A 12,170-nucleotide genomic window follows, 5' to 3' on the forward strand; every position below is an offset into this window, starting at 1 on the left:
GTGTGCAAAGTGCTGCTAAATCAGAAGGTTAGATTTTATACTCATTTTACATAGGTTTAAATGTCTGCATGAAGTGCAAGACAGTACAGAGGAAGGCCTTTGGCTGTAAAATATTATGAATATGATATTGTTGTGACAGTATAGGTTATAGTCAGTGATCCAAAGTGTCGTGATGTTTAGGTATCTCAATTTTCCACACTTAATTGCACTTTGCTTGAATTTTCCAGGGTTATAAGAGCTAAAAATTAGGGGTGACGATACATTCCCATTTGATCTATGTGTGTTCAGTCCCCAGTTGAGATTCTGTGTTTTCCTAAAACTCACCTGCTCAGCTTTCTCTCCTACATTACTTTTCCTTTTGCTCTCTCCTCACTGCAGGAATGCCAGTTTGCAGTTTCACTGCATTTTCATTCCAGCTTTATTCTCTTACTTCCTCTGTATTTCCATTCATTATTTTCTGATTCTTTCTTCAAGAGTTCATGTGCTCATTCTGCAAAGGATTCTCTTTCTTCTCTCAAGAAATTGTTTTGAGATAGTTTGTATTAAAAATACTATAGGAAAATAAATTGTGTTGTAGTGTATGAACTCACTTTGGAAAGAGAGGGAATATATCTACTAGGAGAGTGGGTTGTTTTTGTGGAGGATTGAGGGTGGGTTTTTTGGCTATAATTTGAAATGACAGCAAATTGCAAGTGACAGACAGCTGTGAGTGAGCTCTAGGCTCTTCTGAAGTGATAGAATTTTTATAGCATCCCGAAACATCACATGTTTTATGTCATTTATTTACCTTATTTTGTTAGACTTTTGTAATTTTTATGATTCTGTATGTTGATGTTCATTGTATATTGGTAACTACCAATACAGTGACATGATTGGTATGGGCAGAACTTGATGATGGTTCCCGTGAATTTAGATTTATATGCAGTCAAATCCTTACTCAGGCAAAACTCCCTTTGACTTTGAGTAAGGGCAGAGTAAAATCTGAGTAAGGATTTCAGAATCTAGCAAGCAATGATTTGCAGTTTGTTCAAATGGTTTGTGAAATTTAGGAGTATATCTGATAACTACATTAGTATTTTCTGTTCATCACCTTACGAGAAAGATATGGACAAACTGAAAGGAGTTCAGAGAAGAGCTGCAAAAATGAAAATGAGTCTGATAGATCATAGAATCAGAATATCAGGGTTGGAAGGGACCTCAGGAGGTCATCTAGTCCAACCCCCTGCTCAAAGCAGAACCTAATCCCCAACTATATCATCCCAGCCAGGATGTCAAGCCTGACCTTAAAAACCTCCAAGGAAGGAGATTCCACCACCTTCCTAGGTAACCCATTCCAGTGCTTCATCACCCTCCTAGTGAAAAAGGTTTTCCTAATATCCAACCTAAACCTCCCACACTGCAACTTGAGACCATTGCTTCTTGTTCTGTCATCTGCCACCACTGACAACACCCTAGCTCCATCCTCTTTGGAACCCCCATTCAGGTTGTTGAAGGCTACTATCAAATCCCTCCGCCCCCCAGCTCTTCTGCAGACTAAATAAACCCAGTTCCCTCAGCCTCTCCTCAAAAGTCATGTGTCCCAGCCCCCTAATAATTTTTGTTGCCCTCCACTGGACTCGCTCCAATTTGTCCACATCCCTTCTGCAGTGAGGGGACCAAAACTGGGTGCAATACTCCAGGTGTGGCCTCACCAGTGCTGAATAGAGGGGAATAATCACTTCCCTCGACCTGCTGGCAATGCTCCTACTAAAATACAGCCCAATATGCTGTTCACCTTCTTCACAACAAGGGCACACACTGCTGACTCATATCCAGCTTCTCATCCACTGTAATCCTCAGGTCCTTTTCTGCAGAACTGCTGCTTAGCCAATTGGTCCCCAGCCTGTAGTGGTGCATAGGATTCTTCCTTCCTAAGTACAGGAGTTTGCACTTGTCATTGTTGAACCTCATCAGATTTCTTTTAGCCCAATCCTCCAATTTGTCCAGGTCACTCTGCACCCTATCCCTACCCTCCAACATATCTACCTCTCTCCCCAGCTTAGTGTCATCTGTGAACTTGCTGAGGGTGCAATTAATCCCATCATCCAGATCATTAATAAAGATCAAGGTTGAACAAAACCAGCCCCAGGACCGACCCCTGGGGCACTCCGCTTGATACCGGCTGCCAGCTAGACATCAAGTGTTGATCACTACCCGTTGAGCCCAACAACCTAGCCAGCTTTCTAGCCACCTTATAGTTCATTTATTCAATCCATACTTCTTTAACTTGCTGGCAAGAATACTGTAGGAGACCGTATCAAAAGCTTTGTGAAAGTCAAGATATATCACATCCACTGCTTTCCCCATATCCACAGAGCTAATTATCTCATCAGAAAGGCAATCAGGTTAGTCAGGCATGACTTGCCCTTGGTGAATCTATTCTGACTGTTCCTGATCACTTTCCTCTCCTTGAAGTACTTCAGAATTGATTCCTTGTGGACCTGCTCCATGATTTTTCCAGGGACTGAGGTGAGGCTGACTGGCCTGTACTTTCCCGGATCCTCCTCCTTCCCATTTTTAAAGATGGGCACTACATTAGTCTTTTTCTCGTCATCCCGGACCTCGCCTGATCACCATGAGTTTCCATAATGGCCAATGGCTCCGCAATCATATCTGCCAAGTCCTTAGCACCCTCGGATGCAGTGCATCCGGCCCCATGGACTTGTGCTCATCCAGCTTTTCTAAATAGTCCCGAACCACTTCTTTCTCCATGGAGACCTGGTCACCTCCTCCCCATACTGTGCTGCCCAGTGCAGTAGTCTGGGAGCCGACCTTGTCTGTGAAGACAGAGGCAAAAAAAGTATTGAGTACCTTAGCTTTTTCCACATCCTCTGTCTCTAGGTTGCCTCCCCCATTCAGTAAGGGGCCCACACTTTCTCTGACCTTCTTCTTGTTGCTAACATACCTGTAGAAACCCTTCTTGTTACTCTTAACATCTCTTGCTAGCTGCAACTCCAACTGTGATTTGGCCTTCCTGATTTCACTCCTGCATGCCTTAGCAATATTCTTATACTCCTCCCTGGTCATTTGTCAGGTTTGGAGCATTGATTTATGAGAAAAGAATAACGAGTTAAATATTTATACTGTCACTTGCCTACATAGTAGTTAATGTTGGGATGTAAATATACAAATATCTGAAAATACCAAGGATGGAAGTATTATTTAGTGTGGTACAAGGCAAGGAAGCTAGGAGGGAGAGAGGATATAGCTAGAAAAGCTGAGATTGAATTAAGATGGGGAGCAGTTAGGGTGACTATCAGGAACCATCTCCTGTCACTGAGATGTATTAGACTGTGATATAGGTTCAAGAAAAGTGATGGAAGCTCTGGGATGGCCAGTCATGTTTCTGGGTTTTCCCTCTTTCCAGGGATCCCTCTTATGCTTTTCCAGTTTGATTCCTTCCTCACTCACAGCAACATGAAGGAAGGCAACCTACATGGCCTATTTGGACATAAAAAAACCAAAGTCAGTGTATAGAATCCCCACTCGGGGAAGGAAAAATAAAGTCCCAACTATAGGGTTTTTCAAATCCTTATTTTCAGGTTTTACTTTAATTCCAGAAACACAAATTCAAACCAAGAACAGTTCAACTCAGATTACTAGATAATAACCACCTGAGTCCTTCCTGCTTTAGTCAGCTGGGAGGAGAGAGGACATACTCTTCTCTGTGATAGCCTCCTTTGTCCCAGTTTCCCATTTCTTTTTATATCCCTACTTAGTTCAGCATTATTGCCAACCTGCACTGGATATGTGACAATTTATGCTGCCAGTTTATAGTGACAAATATGTTTTTGGCCACCATGCCTCTACATCAGTTAATTTTGTGTCCCAGCAACACACTGACTCTGCACACCCAGCCACACAATTCTTCACATCTTTTGTCTCCCAGTACCACATCTGCCTCCTTGCCCACCAGCGACAGATCTTCTCCTACAGCTGTGGAGATTTTTCACCCCTGCCCTGCCCTCTCAAGGCCTCTCAGGTCCAAAGGTTCTAGACAGACAGACACATACGAAACCTGGACGGAGCGCTGCACCCAAGGGGGTTCTCTTCCCAGGAGAAAGGAGGGAGGAACCAACTCATTTTTCACAAGGGGGTCAGGTCCAAAAGGAGCAGAGAGAGACATCCTGAGCTTCTGGGCTCTTTCTGCTTCCTCGTTCCTGCTTCCCTGGTGTGAGAATAGTATCAACTGCTCCCTCTCCCCTCTTCAAAAACTTCTGTCAGTCCCTGAAGTGGGATGCAGAGGGAAGAGCTCTGTCTGCCTCCGGCAGCAGCAGGGAACTGGGGAAGGAAGCCAATCAAAGAGGTTTTTTTCCTCTGGGCTGTCCAATATTGCATAAAGGGTGGAGCTTCTTGCATCGTGGTAAGACTGGCTTCAGCAGGGGTCAGAATTGTGTTACTTGCCATAAATTGTCAAAAGTTGGCAATACTGAGTGACAGACAGGAGCCCAGTTACTCCTTACACTTTGTCACAGTCCATTTGGCAGTCTTTAGCCATAACCATATTTAGGTTTGGCAGAATTGTTTTTTTAATTTTTTATAATTTAGATGGATAATATAGACATGTTAAAGGATTTTTATTGTTTTAAATATTCATATTTACACAAAATTCTGAGTTTTAATCCCACCCTCCCCCCAGTTATTATCAATTTGAATGTTAACAGGTGAGAGAAATTATGGAAGGGCTCAGAGAATCGGGGGGTGGGTCACACAATAATTATTTAATGACAGTAAATGTTGAGATTCAAAAAGTTAAAGCTTTATAACTGCTAAAATACAAATTGTCAACATTGCATGGCAAAATATACAAAGTAATTACCCATAAATCAAACTCTAATAGGTTCTCAAGCAGTATTTTTCCTCCTTTGTCTATCTGTACATTTCAATTATTATTGAGGGAAAGACTTTTTTGTCAATTTCTGTGTGTATGGGGAAATTGACATTTAGCAACATTTACTGATTAAAAATAGAATCCTTCCAAGCCTAACTATATTGCTTAGGCCTTCCTCAGGCTTTGTGGAAACATCTGCTGCTTCTTCTTAGTAGCTCATAGAACATTGTGGTTTGACCATTCACTGTGCAAGTAAATTTTTTTGTTTTGTTTTTGTTGTTGTGTGTGTGTGCAGAAACTGTGGATTCAGTCTTATTTGATTTGTCAGGCATAAGATTTATCTCTTCATGGTGTGTTCCAGGTTCCCAAAACAAAAAAGGCCTAAGCCCTCTTCATTGGGAAACAGACATTCCTTTGCAGTCAGGATGTACCCTTCTTAAGCCTTAAGCTTAATCCTACTTTTGGTTCCTCAGAACAGAGGTAACCATTTATATTGTTTGTATATCCAAAAAGAAACCTATTGTAGATTGTGCCAAATGTTCTGTCCCCCTTTCACCTAACTGGGACATCTTTATTCCGAGTTTCTGTGCGAGTTCTAAACCAGGCTCTCTTGGGATCTGAATAGAGCCCTCAGGACTACTCAGATCAGAAAACTTCAGAGGAAGATTTCCTGCTTCATTCTTTTCCAGGGTCCAGTGGCTGAGACCCAGTATCCAGGAAGCTCAAAAAGCTGCAGATAATCTCTGTCCAGTGGTCCACTCTACTAGGGCCATGGCCATATCTTGGCTGGATTAGAGAGGCATCATTATATAGGTTTTTCAGTGTTTTCTCCTGGCATTCCCTGCACTGGGCATTACTAGCTAAAATAAGTAGGGGTCTTCAAAATGCAACACTTCACCTCAGAATACTTAGAGCAGGGCTTTTATGAGAAGTTCTACCTTTGAAGGGAAAGAGTTGGAATTTCCAATTTGCCTCTCTCTCCCTCAGGTTCCCTGTTCTAATGCGACTCCGACTTTCTTGTTCTCCATTCCTAGGATGTTTTCTGTTAGGATACTGCTATGCAGAACCCAGCATTTCTTCCATCATAAGATGAGCCACAGTAAGGCAAATTATATTTCAGTTACAAGCTGATTTGCTTTCTGTGGCTCAGTCAAGATGACAAACTCCGTTCTTGCCAGGCTTTCTAAACCAAGACTTTGACAAGAGTTGCCTTTCTGGTTAGAGAGGTAGATATAAGTCACCAGATGCTTTCTCATCAGAAGGAAGTCAAATAGAGAAGCAAATAAGAGAACATTAGAGACTGGACAAATCCTAGGTGTTGATTGGCTGTTATCTTTTCTGTCAGAACAAGTGAGTCACCGAAAGCAAATTATCCTGGAAGTGGGAATATAATTTCCCTTTGTGCAGTATGTCATGTGCTTAATGACAGCCTAGTACAGGAGTTATGCGATCTTTATTTTTCTTACATTGTAATATGTTTTGGAGACGACTAGAATAATCCAACATGGAAAAAGCTTTCTGATAATTTGTTTTGACCATGTGCTTGAGTTTCTCGTAGTATGGCTTTTGCACTCTTTAGAGCATCACAGAAATAAAGACTTGGAAGTGGTTTTATCTGGATAAATTGAGATGATGCTGGTTGATTCAGGAAATACCCAGGTTGTGTGGCATGGATGGCAATTGTCCACTTGATTGGTTTCTTCCCAACTTTGTTGATTGTTTTTCTGGATTCCTTCTTGTTCCTGATGGCCTGGGTAACTAAAGTGCCTTTTTCATTTAATAATTGAATGATTGTGCGTGGGTTTTTTTGGATAGGTTCTTTACAATTACCTGTATTTTTGACATCTTCCAATCAGAATAAACCAATGTGCTCTACAGAAAGCTATCTTTGAAGAGCAGTTAGAAGTTACAGCTTATGCCCAATGTGTCAGGCTAATATCCTAGAAGTAGTAGCTGCATGGTTTGCACTGGTTCCCTATTCACTGTCAGATGTGATTCATGGTGTTTAAAGATCTAAAGCAGATGGGTTTGGTCCTAGCTACCTAAGGAGCTGCCTGTCTCCATGTGCACTGCTTCACCAGTTCAGATCAACTTACTGACTCTCACTAACAGTCCTTAGATGTGGCTATCACCATATTTTCATCCGGGAACCCTGACTTTAGAATTTGCTTCTCTAACTTATCTGACAAAATTAGTTAGACTTTCAGGACATAGTATAAAGCTCCTCTGTTCTCTCAGGGTTTTACCTCTGGGAATGGTGAGACAGTTTTGCTGTTTGATTCTGTGGTGAGTGTCTTTATATCTAGTTGACATCAGCCAGATAATTTTGTATTTTTAACATCATTTTGTAAGTGTGCAATGAGGCAAACAAGATAGGCATATTTTAAAGAAAAATATATTTTAATGCCTTTTAAGAAGTGTTGTTATTTAGTCATGCATAACTGTTGAATGCTACTGGCTGTGGTTTAGGAAGCAGAGGTACTTTTGGAGGTCTGCATGTGATTTTCACCTACTTTTGGCTAAGAAGAGCTATTACTTTATGTAATGCCTTTAGATGCTGAGAGTCAAACTCTGACCTCATGTACATGAGTGGAAAGCTGAAATAACTCCAATGAAGTTAATGGAGTTATATCAGCTTTATACTGATATAGCTGTGGGCAGATTTGGCCTCATTAGTGTATTCTAATTTGTATAATAATCTTTTATATCATGCTTTTCATCCATAGCTCTCAGAGCACTTTACAAAATATGTTTTACGGATGGGGAAACCGAGGGGAAGTGACTTGTCCAAGCTCTCACTGAAAACCAGTGGCAGAGCTAGAAACTGAACCCAGGTCTTCAGAGTCCTAGGCCAGTAGGTCACATTGCTTTTTGCTGACTGGGCATATTCTATTATTATTTGACTACTGTCTAGAAATGGTTGATGTAGAAAGGACATGTACAACCCTGGAGCCTTAAAATTCCACTTGTTCCTCTTCTAAAACAATAAGCGTTTTTTTGTTACAGGAACTCAGTGTTATTAAACAGAGTTCTCCCAGTACTGTTGGTGGAATGTAAGACTCTGGAACTGTACATACAAACATTTATGGAAATAATTTCTTCATCAGAAGCTTGTGTCTGTAGGAGAGAGAGCTTTCTCAAAGACTGGTCCAAGACTTGTGGCATGAACTAAGAACCACCTTCACATTCTGTTCCAAGTACAAGGTTCACTTCTTCTAACTTGCCTTCACCAGTACAAATACACAGCAGTATATACCTATAATTTATTTAAAAACAAAAAAAAACTGCTCAATTTATCCTTGGGAAGGGGCAGAGAGAGAGAGAGAGAATGAAGCACAACTGACAGATGCTGATTGCACCACTCAGTGCCCTTCTGGAAGGGGCTCAACTACCTGTGATGAAGGTGGTATACGAGCCTCAATAGAATACAGCAGAGGAAGCACTCTCTATCAAACTTTACTGGTTCACCTTCTTGAACAATTGATGTTGGAACTACCACATGCAAATTTCTGCAATTTTTGTGCACATTTATTTTATGCTTTAACAGATTAAACCTAAGTATTTATGGGCTAACAGTAAAATAATTTTTGAATCTGGCTGGCAGATATCTGCCTGGTAGATATCAGAAGAGAAAGGAGTTTGGCTGGAAGGCTGGGGGAGAGGAGGCAGGGGTTAAAAGACATGAGGTTTAGAACTGTTTGGGAATTCTTTGATTAAAATTTTGTCAGAAAATGATGATTTGTCAAAACTTTTTGTGAGAAAGTACCAGTTTCTATGAGAGAGCCAGGCTAGGTTCATACAGATGACATGAACATGGGTCTCTCATATTCCTGACCACTAGGCTATTGGCTATTTTGCCCTGGATGTGTCTCTTTTGGCTTTTTCTGCAAAAATCTTTGATAAGTCTCAGTTTCGTTCTGATGCAGAATGTGAAAAATTTTGAAGTCACAAAAAGTTTTATGAGACTGGAAAACCATTTCCTGACCAGCTCTAATGGGTTAGATCAAGGGTTGTAGGTCTGACTGGAGTGCAGAGGTGTTCTGGTGGTTCATATGTGTGTGTTTAAATGGGCAGGTAGGTCTAAGAGGAGAAGGGTAGAGAGTTAGGTGGGGGCTATACACCTGACAACTTCATCTCCAGTTTATCCTTCTTCCAAGGCTTCAGGTTCCCCTCCAATTCCCTCTGAGTCAGTGAGCTCTGCTAATACCATTAAGGCCTATAGCTTCTCTGGAAAGCCTGTCCCATTAGTCCCTGGATTTACAATTCCTTCCTCTTGATTAAGGGATTCCACAACTTTCTTTCATGGGGCTGTCCCATTCAGACAGGTTTCCCCAGTCACCACTCTCTGTTCTGGTCTAGTGCCCTTCCCTGGGAGTAGCCTCTCTCCTGACTTGATGCTCCCTTATAATTCTCCTCTCCAGGCTATCTGCCCTCTCTCCTCCTGAGAGTCACCAGCTAGGTTTTATCATGTTAAGATGGTACCTACCTTATTAACACATGACCCCAAAATTAACACCCTTTGATGAATGGGGCAGTCATTACCTCTGAACTACTGTTTCATACTGTCTACGTCCCTGCATTGACTATAGGCTCTTCACATCTTTAAAGTACAGTTTGCAACCAGAAGGGCTAGAAACCCAGGGCATGTTTACACAGCGATTAAACACCCGGGTTGGCCCATGTCAGCTGACTAGGGCTGCAGGGCTGAGGTGGGTTGGTGCCTGGGTTCTGAAACCCACAAAGGGTTAGGTTCCCAGAGGCAGAGCCTGAGCTTCAGCTCAAGCCCGAACATCTACACTGCAGTTTTACAGCCCTGCAGTCCAAGCCCCATGAGCCCAAGTCAGCTGACACAGGCCAGCTGCAGACATTTAATTGCTGTGTAGACATATCCACAGTGTCTGATTTTATCTTTCTTCCTAAAGTGAATAGTAGGTGGGTATAAAATGCTTTGCTGATGTGTGGTGAAGAATTTCGATTTGGTAGCATTTTACACCCACTTTATATAGATTTAAATGATGACACAAAGCAATGGAAAATTAGACCCAAGTCCTCGGGTCTGATGAAAATGAACTCAGCACAGGACTCAAGGGAAGGAAGAGCAATAATATCACTTTATGTCTATCAGATCTGTCACTGCTCTGGGGCTGGCAGCAAACTGGTTTAGCCTGTTATGTTAGCTAGGAAACAGCCTGAGCACAGCAGCTCACTCCTCCTCTAAATTGAGCTGCAAGAGGCCAGTCACAGAGTCACACTACTCAAATCCTTAGCTGCCCAGTTAGGCCAGCTTCATGGCCCATTTGCACCTCTGGAGCAGTGGAAAGGGGCTGTAGGAAAGGATGGGATCTGGCCCACAGCCTCTATGTTTTAAAGGTTTTATCAATGAAGGCTTGAGTTCTGGAACACATATCTGCAAGACAGGTTGGATTCTTTGGGTTGTTCCACGGCTGTGGATTTGGAGAATACACAGAACCCTGAGCATAGTTACAGCTGCATATTATAGTGGAGCAGCTGGAAAACCATAGCTAAGTTTGTATTACCATATTTCAGTTCGATATAGCAACAGAATTAATATAGTGCGTATAACTGTCACACAGTTTGTTAACGTACTATATACTTTGTAACACTACTTGTTGCCCCAGTAAAATGAAATAATTTTTGATTTAACTTGATTCCAGCAAATGAAGTTTCATAAAGCAGAAAACTGGCCCCAGTCCTGCAATCAGATCCATGTGGGTGGACTCTTGTGTTGGTTGCCCAGCTCCATTGAAGTCAGTCAGGCTTCATGCAGAGGAAAGGGTCTGCTTGGAGGATTAGGGCCTGGACAACTGTCTTCTTGAAGTGGATGGAAGAAGTGGCTCAAAAGAGTGTCAACATTATTTTTCAGTTATGTTGAGACTGACTTAAATAGATGTGCCTCTGTTTATTAGGATCAATCCTCCAAAACAAAATAGAAGGAAGAAAATCACAGTCCAGGGAATGGAGCCCCCTAATTAATAACTCATGACCTCCCAGTGTAGATACTCCAAGTTTGTTAACAAAGTTTTAAAGACTTTTCTCCTGCATCCAAGTGATCCTTGACACTTGCACATCTGGTCTAGACAAAACTTGCATTGACTTCAGTGAGAATTTTGCCTGACTGAGGCTTCCAGCATCTGGCTCTAAATTTGGGGTAGAAGTTAAATTTCCTTCTAACGTCATTTTAACTTCCTCCTGCCCATGGGATAGGAAGTAATAATGGAAATTAAAGTAGAATTTAAGAAAGCTTTTTCTCCCTGCTAATATTATCTTGTGGAAAAGTATAATCATAATGCAGAATTCATAGTTTTGTCAGTGAAAATGCTTATTTATGTTGTATATTGTGGTACATATATTGCTTAATACGGATATTTTCAAGTTGGAATTTCATGTTATTTAGTACAGGAATACTGTTCCTACCCATAATGGATCACTTTCAGCACTGCCTGTAAGAGTAAGTGTGAGGCATATCTTTATGTTTGTGAATGAATGCCCATACACATTCCACATGAGGGCAAGCATGGAGTCCTACTGCCCAAAAAGCATGTTTCCACTAAGCCCATAAAGTTTTCTACATGAATCTGTGGGGGAATCATTAACCCACCTCCGCTGAATCCTGTGTGTCACGTTATTTTTGTGACATAGCAGTAAAGCACAGGACGCTTGTGCTATGCTGTGAAAATGCAGTTTTTCCAATTAAATGCATATTAACTTTTTGAAAAAGAGTGTCCCTTATAGTCCTGGCTATTTGGCTCTAATAGCTCCATGTGCAGACATATATGTGCCTGTTGCCTTACACGGGTATATAGAAAAAATTGTCTATGCATTTCTAGAATGACCTACTGTAATGCTGCATCAGAACTCACTAAACAGAGAAGAAAGAACTGAAAATATTTTATTAATGATAGGTCAGAATAAAATGATCTATCTTACTTCATTTTCCTGATGCATCACATGGAGGTCCAGAAGCCACATTAGAGCACTGTAATCCTTCATCAGAGTGTGTGTTTGGTTGCCTAACATCTGTGGATTGTTAAGATAAGTTATTACACAGACCTGCTTTAGTTTAGATTGGTTTGGAACACATCCCAGAATATTCAATCAGGATATAATTCCCGCATGCTGCTAGACTGCTTGCTCCACACACTTCTCAAAAAATGGTTTTCAATAAACAGCTTTCTTATTGAAACTGTTATGTCATCTCATTTTTTTTTATTTCCTTCTTAAAGAAAAGCTTTTGTCATTTTTCCCTTTGGACTGAATATAGCTCAAGGCAAACATAGCA

General features: G+C 41.3%; 1 protein-coding gene across 46 annotated transcripts in view; it reads left to right on the forward strand.

Annotated features, from left to right (window-relative positions):
• RIMS1 (regulating synaptic membrane exocytosis 1) overlaps positions 1-12,170 on the forward strand; it is a 489,881-nt gene that overhangs the window by 189,629 nt on the left and 288,082 nt on the right. For 40 of the 46 annotated variants that reach the window (XM_043542504.1, XM_043542505.1, XM_043542468.1 and 37 more), the window contains exon 4: positions 11,286-11,339. The exons of the other annotated variants lie outside the window; for them this stretch is intronic. In XM_043542504.1, the coding sequence (XP_043398439.1) occupies positions 11,286-11,339 (54 nt within the window). The remainder of the gene's footprint in view (positions 1-11,285; positions 11,340-12,170) is intronic. 46 annotated transcript variants of the gene reach the window in all.

Source organism: Chelonia mydas, chromosome 3, assembly GCF_015237465.2.
Source record: "Chelonia mydas isolate rCheMyd1 chromosome 3, rCheMyd1.pri.v2, whole genome shotgun sequence".
Lineage (NCBI taxonomy): Eukaryota > Metazoa > Chordata > Testudines > Cheloniidae > Chelonia > Chelonia mydas.